Here is a 12,484-nt window from a genome sequence, read left to right on the forward strand (position 1 = left end):
TATCCAAGGAATGACAGACTAATCACCTCTCTTGCTCTGGCCAGACCTATCTGCAAGCCCTGCAGCTGTCATACAACTACTCATAAGATGCCAGTGCCTGTGACCTCCCTATATGTACTTACATCTCACAGCCCTGTCTGTGTTGAAATTTAGGGGTGAAAGGGAACAGTTATCGAACGAGGTGCAGTTCAAGCTAAATGGATCAAAGACAACGAGAAAAACTTCCACAGCATAGAAACTGGAGCCGTGTTCTTGAAAGCTGTCATTTTTGGGCTGCTTCCGAAAGCCAGTCTTGCCCTAAACCGAGGATAATCAAATCTCTGACTCCAGCGTGCTCGCAGGTAGCTCCAGGGATCAGCAGTTCACTTCCTTTCATTTAAATCATCAAGGATTAGCCACTTCTAGATTGGGATAATGAATTTGAATTAACATGACGAGGTTATGATCATATCAGATAACGACCCCCCCTTTTTTTCTTGCGTAGCACTAAGCTTCGGCGACTGAAATACTCCAAGCTGCTCTGCAGGGTGGTGTGGGCAGGGATTGATGGGGTGAGAAGAGCTACCCGCCCTTTCCCGCATAGACTGTGGCCATAGGTTGTTCAATATATTACCTTTTGTTGATAGCCAAAGCACAGGCTGGCTCTACATATGCTGTAGAAAAGCGCTAGCAACACCCTGTAGCTGGGTGAGAAAGAACCAGTGCCTGACAGAATTAATCCTAATTACTGAAATGCTGATTGGGATCTTTGGGCACTACCATAATCATCGTAGTAGTAATAAATAATAATTGTGGTTATCATTATTTTATTATTGTTTTCCCTGTAGACATTGCAGTGATGAGAAAGCCTTGGATAGACTTACTTAGATAATTACTTGTATAAATTTCACCACATTCCTAAGAAACAGATTTATTAGCTGCATAATGCCAGCTCTCTGCTAAGCTGGTTTTTGAGGGCGTAATAAATATCATTAAAACAAATCAGATAGGAGTTGGTTAAGGGAGTGAGCTTTAAGTTTGATGAGAATAAATTTTTTATTCTGTCATTTCATTTTTAATCTTCCTTCCCATATAATCCACCAAAACCTGCTTGCATCTTTTATTTGCCTTTAACAAATAGTAGCTCTCACCCCAGGCTATTTTGCCACATATTTGCTGAATTAGGCTGCAAGCAAGTTAGATCCCGCACTGTTAATAAGTTGGCCCAGGTTTTTTTTCGCTTCTCCACCTTGTGAGATTCAGTTTATTCTCAGTCCCTAGCAAAAGGCTAGGTCATGAAATGCTGTTCTTCCAAGGGCACTCGCTATTCACTTCTTCATTCACTTGCTAGTCGTTGAAGCCAGCATCTTCAAACTCCTCATCTTCTTTCTTAAATCTCAGCGGGGAGGCAGATTTGTGCCCCCGACTGTGATCTCCGACACTATAGCGTTACAGGCTGCCGCCGGTCCCGCGCCTTTAGAAACAGTCCTGACCGAGCAATTAGATTGTGTTCCGTCGGTGAATAGCATTAAGGGTATACAGGAGACGTGGCTCTTTTGTTTGTTTTATTTTATTCTGGCCGTGTTCTCCGTGAACAAAAGCATTTGCTGTTAATCCCGTTGCTCGACTTGGTTTGTAATGATCATTTCTGTGATGGTGAATTAGTGGGAGCTGCTAGTGCATGCCTGAGCTCACAGCCATTAATTTTCCTGATTTTCTTCTGATAGAGCAGGTGCAAACTGGCAGCGTTTGACCCTAATAAGTTACACTAGTCTTGCCAAATTTTGTTTGCCTGGAACAAGGAACGTTATTTGTATCAACAACCTGGTAAAAAGTGAGCAAATGGATTTGTTGGTCAGGCAAATTTTCATGACAAATTTGCAAGCCTGTGTTTAAACAATGTAATTTATTTAATCTTGTGATTTTACTAGTTCTTTATCGTAATCATACAATAGCACCATTACAGTATATGTTTTCTTCTCTCATGAGACAGATGGATAGTGGCTGAGGCTCAAAGATAATATTTATCTACAAGATAGTATAACGAAGGCAGAGATTTGCAAGTTAATACATTTTGAGCTGATAAAATAATTCCAAAGGAGAAGCAATGCTAGGGTGTAATTTATTTTTTAAAAAATCCTATTTAATAGAACATTCAGTGCCTTATGACATACATATTGCAATGATGTTGCTCTATAAATGTCCCTTCCTGTCATCATTTACATGATTGATTACCTTGCAGCTGCATAAACTTGAATAACTCAGTAAATAACCTGTTACCACAGGATGCACATGCATCTTGCTGCGTGTGTCGTGGAAATGTATGTTGGTATGTTTGGGCATCTATGCTTTTATATCTCATGAGCGTGTAATTATGATAAATCAAGCTCTTCGATGTGAAATACAGCTTTCCATGTAGAGTGCCTTGTCTGTCCTGTTCATAGCTGAAGGTTGGCCATAATATAACGAAGTTTCTTGCTTCTCCCAAGGTAAATAGACATGTGGGTTTTGAACCATTAATAACTGTGAAGATGATGAAAAGTCAAATAGTGGACAGTTAAGATGCAGCAACATTGTACTCTCTTCTTTGCCTGGAGTTTCAATGCTTTAAGGATTATGTTCCACAGTAAACAAGATGTTCAGTCTAAATTGTGTAGACTTGAACAGGAGTTTTTAATGAGCACATAGCTAACAGACTCTTAAGGCTCATGAGATGCTGCCTATCCCAGTCTGCAGTCCTTTCTTCAGTAATCAAAATAATTTCACAAAAATAAAAAGAAGTAGCTTCCCTTCATTTAAATGTTTCATCTTACATAAAAATCTTGGATTTCCTGTTGTCTGGAGACCAAAACACTGTCCAGAAAACAAAGCAATTTAATTTGATTTTTTTGCCCTGTCTGTTTTGGTAGCAAATGTTTTGCTCTAGTGGAATGGGAACACAATTAATGTAGGGTAAACATTTATGTCCCTTAGCATGAGAGCAAGCCAGCATGATCGCATGTCAAGCTGATGGGGCAGATCCTGGGAAGGCGTGGGGTGAAGAGGCCAGCAGGCAGCTGGCTGGTGGGACAGGCCCTTGCTTTGGTCCGTGCAGGGAGGGACCAGCCCCAGGATATGAATTTCAGATGCCTCAGGGTGGCTGGAAGTCTCATAGCTTCCTGTTAGCTCAAACATGTGTTTTTAGTGGAGGATGTTCCCATTCCTGCCTTGTGTGAGATCCTAAGCAGTAGATAGTCAAAGATAAAAAATGGTTTATTATTACACTACCAGCATCAGCCTGTTCTCTATTTCTTAAAAAAAACCTCTGAGTGTAATATGAACAAAATTGAGGTTATATTATGGAGCTAGCTCTTTGCCATTGCCTTCTGTTGGGAGAAGCAGGTTGACAAGCAGAAGTGACGGACCTTGGGCAGGCAGAAAGAAAAAGATACACACCAAGTCCCACATGCCTGGGGAAAGCACACAAATGATAATTCTGAACATGTCTTTTAAAATAATTTTGGTGCCCTTTTGGAGCGCAAATCTTAAATATACATCATACCTTTCAGTCTACAGCACAGTGAGTCATATGGCTTTGAATGTAAATAGGTGTCACAAACTCTGTCAGTCCTCCTGTTCCCAGCCAGGCAGCCTGGGAGGAAGCTGAACCAACTGTTCCTAGGCAGTAATGTACATTTACATAAAATGTTTCACATTTTTCATGTTTATTCCGTGCAGATGGCTCCATTTTGAACATCCAGAATTTGTTTTGACTTTCTGACTATAGCTTGTAAACAGAGAGTTGGCTGGCGTCTGCACCGGGGATAGGTAGCTTTTCATATTTGATGTAAAATTGAGTGAGCCTGTAGCCAAACCATTAGTCAGTCAAAATAATGTTGCGAGTCGGTTAAAGGCAGCATATCCAAACCATGAGGGAAGCCTGAATTAGAGGCGGTAGTGTTGTCCACAAATTGACAAATTGATGTGCTAGTGGTGTTTCACTTACACAGCTACTTTAGCCAGACTCTAAATGCAGCTTTGCGAATCGAGGCATCTCGCTATTAAATGTTTTGAACTGAATCACACAGAAGTTCTGTTACGTGAACGTGGTGATACAAATAATGCAGGGAAAATGCATAGATATACATATATTTATAACTCAAGATGCAGAAAACTCGGTTGCATCACTATTAAGCATGAAAACACTAGTGCTGATTCTTGTCTGCGTGTATTACATGTATGGAAATGACAAATGAATACCAAATATACCAAATGAATACCAAAAATGTAAAGTTCTCTACTTTTTCTTTTGTCAGATCCACTCCTAATCTTGCAAATGAGGTTTTAGGGTTATTTTTCCTGATAGCAGTATTTAAGTACTTTGGCTCTTTTCTATATATTAGCTAACAGAAAGGGACACCAATTTTGATTTCTTATTTGAGAGTGTAGTCAGGCCATCTTTTGCTTTAAAAGGTTCCCTGTGCCTTTGTCTTCTCTAGTTTAAGTAACTAGGTTGAAGGATAAGTAGCCAGAGTATGTTCAAAGGCCTTGGCTTTATTTTGTTAGATCTAATTATTCCAGAAAATACAAAATATTTTTCAGTAGCTCCCCCTTATCTGTTCGGAGTGTATCTGTGCTTCCTGCTTATCTGCGCATTCAGTTCTACTTGCAGGTTGCTCAGGTCTATCACCTTGCTGGAGAAATATATGATTTGTAAATCTGAAAGAATTCCCCAAGAGCTACCGTAAAATTAAGCTGTTAAAGAGCTCTTGGAGCTTGTTTAAATGTAGACCTAAACAAACCTCTGCTGTTTAGCTCAAGATAAATCTTTTAAAAGTCCTGTTCTAAATCACTTCCTAATTTTAATGAGTTTATATATCAGCCTTTGCCAGATTTTTGCTGTAGCTATTCTCCAAGATTACAGCCATGATAAAGTAAGGACTAAAATTGTTTATTATATATTATTCTTCAGAAGCAAAACTTTTTCCCCCAGAGGCTGTTGGGAGAGCTATTGATTTTCTGCCACAATGTGAAATGTGTGACCTTTATAATATGAGCAATGATTACAAGGCCAATAAAATGACATCATTCTGTTTAAACTTCAGAGTTCGCAGGGCAAATAGCAGGATGTGCCACGTTTAATGATGTCCACGGACGATAACTGTACGTTGCCTGACTTCAGGTGAGACTGAAACACGAAGCAGGCGGCTCTTCATCCCCAAAAATATACCCTGTGTTTGTGCCAGGAGTGGGGGAACAGGAGTGAATATACCAGGTAGAGCCATTACCTTTTCACAGCTCATACAGCAAGAAGTCAGTGCTTTTCTGAGAGGAGACTTTTCTAAATGTTTGCATCTACCAATGCCACCGACAAAACTCCTCCTGATGCGATACAGAGTGAGCTATTTGGGGCACAGCTGTATACATTCGTATGGATCTTCCCCAGTCCACTGTGTATGCATTTACAGTCTTGTAATACAGCTTTAGCCACTTCATTGCGGTTCCTCTGGAGTAGCTGAGAGAAGGCTCTGTCCCAATACATGAAGTAGAAGCACAAAGAACATATTGATAATCTAATATGTGTGAAAACAAGGAACACAAAAAGCTTTGGTCAGGTGTGGAGGGGGATGCCACAACCTGATTCACTGAAATAATTTAGGGGAAGAAATTTGTAGAATCCCTGCCTTCCTTTCTTCAGTCACATCAGTCTCTGTTTCTCCACATTATTTTCTTCCAGTCCTTCGAATGCTTTCTTTTTGACGATTAAGACCCTCTTCAACCCATTCCCCGTCCATTTTCCAGCGCTTATCAAGGCAGATCCCCAGCGTGGAGACCAGGGTAGCTGTGATGTCCCTTTGCAGGCTGAACCAAGCCTGCGCTCAGTATTTAGTCCAGCTAAATGTGGAGGCGAAGTGCTCGCTGCTTAGAGAGCTCAAGCAAAGCAGCACAACACATTCAAGGCATCACAGAGGAAGGAATGGGGATGATTTTCTTTCCTATTTCTGGCTCATTGTGTAATATCAATAATCTCTGTAGCTTTGTATTATATTTGCCGTAAGTGGCTCTAGCGATTGATCAAACACCTTAGCTTTTCTTTGGCGTTTAATCAATTGCAGCAGCAGTTTATTGCTTGGTGTATTACAAAGTAAAAGAGATTATTACTTAATTATTCTGAAAAATAGCAGCTTGTAGTTATTGCTAACACGGGTATGTGTCTACGCTGACATTGGTGTCACATCATCCTTTCCTTTGTGCCTCCTGGTCTCTGCACTGGTGACACGCAGTCATTCCCGCAGCCATCACCAGCACAGTGCAATTAGTGCGTTAAATAAATAATTGCTTATGGTGAGGCTTCCCACAGTGCAAAGAGCCTGATTCTGTCGCTTGCTGGGTACCTCCAAATCTCACTTAGATTTTCGGCAATGTCCTTATTAACCAGCCCACGTAGACATGAACTCACTGTTGGGTACAAACTACTTCTGGAAACAATTCTGCCAGAATTACAGAATTACCAGGAGGCGTTTTGATAGCCCAGGGTGCAGCACTGGATGTGTGCACAACTGGAGATAAATCAGATATGGGGAAAGTTATTGGTATGTGAGTGTGAGAAAGAGGTAAAAAGAAGAACATTTTGTGACATCCTCTTGAGGATCTAGGAAATGGCAACTCCTCTGTTTTGACACCTGAGGTTTTCTGCACTGAGTGCAAAACTGAATCCATATGCAAGAGTTCCTTCTGAGTATTGTGGTGTGACGAAGCATAAGGATTCAGGGTAGCATACAGGTATGTACCCCCTGCATATAGGGGTACCAGAGATACTGGGATGAATACGTATTCTAAACCATCTGCTTGTGGAAGAGGATCTAACCTGCCTGTATTCCCATGCAAAGGGATAGTCCAATATTTAGAATTTAAAAAATGGGGTTTAGTTTCTTTGCTTTGCCCTGACTTTCTCTGTGGTTGTAGACAAGGGTATTTGTGTCCTTGTGCCCAAGATTCCTTTTGTATATGGGAGTAACCATTGCTCACTACCTTAGAGAAGCATACGAAGTTAAGGGCTGCCAGCTGCTCCTCCATTGTAGTAATGGACACCATCTGAATACTTTCAGTAGAAAAATGAGACCTCCTTAAAGCTTTGATACTGCAAAGACTCATGTAAATTAAAGCTGTTCCCTTGACTTAAACAGGGCTAGTCAATGGAAGACCAGTGACAAAGCATCCACTGCAAATTTTAAGTGTTTTCCTAAATGATTTTAGGGTTTATTGGGGTGGTGGGGTGGGATGTCATGAGGGAAGGAAACTGAACCTCGTATGTTGTTTACTTTTCCTCCATTGTGGCAGTAGAGGTCCGATCATCACCTCTCTAGGCAGCTTTGTGAATCCAAGAGGTTGGTAGTGCTCTTGCTCATGCTTAAGCTGGCGTTGCCTGTGAATAGTGATGCTTTGGCCAGTCCGTATAAGTCATGCAGCATCGTATGCCGGTTTTGTGTCAATCATGCCATGGCTTTTGCAAGTACTCTAGCAGAATTGGAGCGAGCAGACGTTGACTGTCCAGGGACTAGAAGTTCATGTTTCTTTGAGAAGGTGCTGGATGGTCCTAACCGTTAAAAGAGTTTATTTTCTTACTCCAACAGATTTCCCCTCCCCTCCTTGATGTTACCAAATTTATCGTCACTTTTGTCTTTCAGGTGTAACCTGTCTTTAGTGTTGCAGACACATCAGCCAACCATGCATTAAGAACTCGGCCCTTACTTTAATTCAGTATAATTTTCTTTTTGTCCAATAATTTCACGAGCACTAATCCACACTTCAAATGCAGGAGATACTTTGATCCCCAAATTGTTCAGCACTTCATGCAGGAAAAACCGTAGGCCACAGTCATGAAACTCCTAGAGGATGGCTGCTGGCTTCCTGTGGCAGAGCTGGTTGTTGTTTTCCCCCCTCTCCCTTCTTTGCTCTAACCATTTTGTCTGTCTATCTTGTCTTGTATTCAGTTTTCAAAGCAATTGCCATGAAGGGCTTCCTTTTTTTAGTGCCTAAAAGGGAACAATAGATTTTTAGAATAAGTATACATATATATATATATTTGGTATGACTGTCTATATATGCATATCATATCTATACTTTAATATAACATACTGAGAAGTTCAAACTAAACAGAAATTAATAATTATTGTTATTTTTTTATGAAAAGGTCTTTAAATGTATCCTTAAATGCACACGACATTTAAAATTATTCCAGTGCTGTATTCCTGAAAAAGCAGATGACCTTTTCTCTTGAAATTGGAGAGTGTTTTTTCCTTAACAGTTATATTATGCACAGAGGATGAGATGTTAACCAAGATGTTAAAATGTATTGTTTCCCTTTGAAAGCTAATCCTGTTCCTCATTTTCATTAATGTTGGCTCATTCATTTTTCTTTCTTTCCTTTCCTTTTCTTTTGCAACTGTTTTTGCATGAAAATGCAGAGTAGCAATAAACAGATTTTTCGTAAGACTTGCTTTAAGACTCTTCTCTTTCAGATCCAGTTAAAGTTTTTAAGTTCAGTTATTTTAAAATTCATATTCTTCAGTTCCGTAAACAAAAATAATGGAGAAATATAATGAGGTGCAAAGCGATTTTCTAGCCCTCACTAATCAATAAATGCCAACAAAAAGGGGATAGTGTAATGTCCGTAATTTAATTGTCTGCTGTTACCAGGTCACCACGAGACAGTAGCAGAAGCGGGGAGAAGCTGGAATTGGCCATGTCCAACCTCACTGCGGATGTCCTGGAATTACTCCTGGAATTTGTTTATACAGGTTCTTTGATCATAGATTCAGCCAATGCAAAAACCCTACTGGAAGCTGCCAGCAAGTTCCAGTTTCATACTTTCTGTAAAGTCTGCGTTTCGTTTCTAGGTAAGAATCCCTTCATCTCATAAGGTTTTAAGATTTCAGTTTAAGGTTTGTACGCCTTCCTTCTAACAACTCTTAAAAGATAATTAGGAAACCCAAGATTAAATCTAATAAAAAGAAACATCAGTATTTATTTGGGTTGATATTTGAATTTAAAATGCTGCGTTCACATCTTGGATAGATCTTGGTTCCTACTTGGTATCAGTGATGACATATTGTTTCCCAGCGTTTGATCACCGCACAGACACCAGGCTGTAACGCGCAGATTGCTTATAACTGTGACAGCAAATGTTGGGTGCTACATCAGGCCAGATCGGTCAAGCATTGAAAGAGTTGGGGGTGGACTCTCACAGAGGAGTCAGGTTCCACAATTTTCTTGCATCCACGAGAAAGTCTTTCACATGTCGAATGTGCTTGTAAACAAGATCTGGTTGAACTACTCCAGGCCGAATGTTCACGGGGTTTGTTCTTTCATACAGAGTTATGGTCTGATGGATATGTGTCATCCCAAATGGTGGATGGGAATGAAAGGTTGTTGGGCCTTCCTTTGGTAACTGGTGTGCCCTGTGTGCACGGGGAGTGTTTGCCCCAGTGAGGGTGTTCGGATCAACATCATCACCAGTGCCTCTGTCCATCCTCTCATGACCATGAATGAGAAGCCCATTCTTCTTGTCCAGAGCACCATATCAGCCTGCTCCTTGTATTTTCTGTATATTTTTCAATATAGACTATTTCAAAACAGTTCAAGGTGACCAGCTCAGTTAACTAAGCTTTACTGGTCTGAACTGGAACCATCCAGCCCCATTTCTGTTATGGCAGAAGAGGAGTCAGAACTGGAGTTCAAATGAAACACATGTTGGTTCAAATTCCTGCCTGCATCACATGCCACTCCTTCGCTAACACACCTGTAGTATCAGTTAATGAGACGGTAATAATTTACAAATTAATAGCACAAACTTATTAATACAGAAAGTGTGAGCTTGATCTTACATGACTGACTTGCCATGTCCAAGTTCCAAATATCTTTTTTGGACGTCTGATTTCTATTCAGGCTTGCTTAGCTTGGTATGGAACATGTCATTCTCACTGGACATCTGGGGTCTCTCTGGACCCCAAATATATTTTCAACCCTCATGAACTATAGATTCTTCTTGGGCAGCTCTCATTTAAAATTGACATCTAGAATTATAGAGTGTGGAAGATGGGAGTTTAGAAAATGTTGCACTCATTTAAAAAAAAAAAAAACAAAAAAACCAAACTCAAGTGAGTCCAGTTTACTGCTGTGTTAATTTTCATGGCTAAGCTGACCTGCTGGCAAGGTGAGTGGTGTGACTAGGCTGGTACAATAAAAGCATTGGAAAAGAATCTGTGGTATTTTATCCTTCTCTTCTTTCCAGCTTTTTATATGTCCCTTGTTTAAAAGTCTGTTCTTAAATGAGTGGGTAATGGGAAATGGAATCTATGCTTTGCAATCCCACCATGTTGGCTGTGCAGCTTGACTAAGGGCTCTGGCTCTGGCATTGCTTTCCCCCAGCATCCCTTCATCACCTTTTAAAGTGATTAGATTTTATGGCCTTTCCAGGAACAGATACGTTTAAGTCGTGCTATCTCCGAAGATTCAGCCACAAAACCAAAATACATTTATTTCACTAAATCAATGTGAGATTTCTCTTTTCCGATAGTTAATATTTGAATTCAGTGAACCATGTTATGGTATGAAATAGTAGAGTTGGTTATAAGTTCAGTGATATATGGGGAGTCACCGGAATTTTGTATTGTCATTTGGAGAATTCATGGAGTGTAATTGCTTATTTTTATTTATAGCTGTGACTGGATTGCTTTACAGAGATAGTAGAGCATTTGCCATCTTAAAAGTATAGGGAAAGACATCTTTTCTTCTCTGTGGCTGTGTTTTTTCTTTTCACCCCAGCCACCTCTGCTCCCACAAAGCAAAAATGTGGTAAAAATCAGGGCTTTTTTCCAGGGTTTGTGAAGGATTCACCAGTATAAACAGTGATTCTTTCCCATCAGTGGCCACATCTAAATAGTGAGAGAAGTGGAGGGAAGTCCAAAGACGCCCAGAGTAAAAGCCCCAAACTGATAAGTCTGTTCAGCAGAGCACAGACATCTCAGAGGAAGTTCATGGCTTTTTCAGCCATGAAGCTCCAGCAGGATCCTAACTGGTTGATGTCCAGGCAGCTCTTGTGTCTCTGTCCTGGGCCTCTCAGCAGCGTTGCATACAGGTCCCCCAAATCTACTTGCACTTTCTGGTGGAAACATGCTGCAAGTAAGTCAGGAAAATTGTTTCATTTCAGCGGGAGATTTCTTAAGCAGTTTCACTGGGCTAATTATAGCCACGTTCTCTCTCTCCTCCACATGCTGTCTCCTCTGCTTTTGTCTAGACCACGAGAGATGACAACAGTTTTGTGCCGACTGATGCAACGATGCTGACAAGTTCGTGCAGGCACCATATGATAACTGGGCAAATGTTTGCAAACCGGTCAGGGCATCATAGGTATTTCCTCCATCGATATGGCTGAAGACTTGAGGTTTTTTCCTTTTTTTTTTATTTCAAATTTGTTTTACGCTATCATCACAGTTATGGCTCAAATTGGATTTCAGGTGATTCTTCAGTATCACTGTTTGGGTCCATGATGCAGGGACCCCCATCACAGGAGTGAACAAATTCTGAGCTTGTACTCCAGCCTGCTGCTGATAAAATAAAAGTATTCTTCCTTAAGTCTAAAGAAGTTGGTGGAATCTGTTAGATTCATGGAGCAGAACATGAAAGAGCAGAAGCTCTGAATTTTTTTAGTCTCCTAGGCAAAGGGCACAAAGACAAAGTTTGCAAAGAGTATGAGGGGGAGCTATGAGAAAAACTGAATGATGGACCAGTGATGAGACCTGGATGAACAGGCCTATGCACCTGAGGGAAGAAGAGGCCTTTATGGTCCTTATGAATTCAAGAGAAAGTATTATGGCTAATTTTTTGTTCATCCAAGGTAGAGGATATTGAGTCAGCTGGAGAAGCGCGCTGCCCAGCACTGGAGAAACTGAAGAATTAACAATATCTGAAGAACGAAGAAATAAGGAACACTCTCACAGGGAAAGTGAAATCTTTTGCTTATATCAACCACTGAGCTTCCATCATGCTCTTACCACAATCTCGCTGAGTAATCCTTCCTACAGACCATCTATCGCTGACTTTATCTCAAGTCGTCTCACTCCCAGAAGTGCAGATTTAGCAGTCTGCCTGGCTGATTATTTCATGATGGGTCTGCATAGGATCCCACTCCAAAATCATGTCTAACGCAAGCAGAGAACACCAGCTGCTGATCTGCAATATTGTGACATACATAGAAACAAATATGCTATCCAACACTGTCTCAAATTAGTGAGAACCTACTCAGTTACATCTGATATCCTTGAAGTCCACTGAGGAGTCTGTTGTGAACTGTCCTTGAGTGCTGGGAATAGCTTAGTAGTCAGCAGTCGTGTTCTGGATGGACTCAAGGTGAAACTCCATAAAAATGCATTGTTACAAGTCCAGTGTCACTGTGGCAAAACCAGCAATTATTGTAAACGTGTCAGCGTCCAAAGGACAATAACTCGGGAGCAGATGGAGCAGA

The 12,484-nt window shown here is 40.7% G+C and overlaps 1 protein-coding gene across 1 annotated transcript in view; it reads left to right on the top strand.

Moving 5' to 3' along the window:
- KLHL29 (kelch like family member 29) overlaps nucleotides 1–12,484 on the top strand; it is a 244,924-nt gene that overhangs the window by 180,571 nt on the left and 51,869 nt on the right. Inside the window, exon 5 of the mRNA XM_074153745.1 lies at nucleotides 8,659–8,858. Within this exon, the coding sequence (XP_074009846.1) occupies nucleotides 8,659–8,858 (200 nt within the window). The remainder of the gene's footprint in view (nucleotides 1–8,658; nucleotides 8,859–12,484) is intronic.

The sequence above is a fragment of the Numenius arquata genome, chromosome 9 (genome assembly GCF_964106895.1).
Source record: "Numenius arquata chromosome 9, bNumArq3.hap1.1, whole genome shotgun sequence".
NCBI lineage: Eukaryota > Metazoa > Chordata > Aves > Charadriiformes > Scolopacidae > Numenius > Numenius arquata.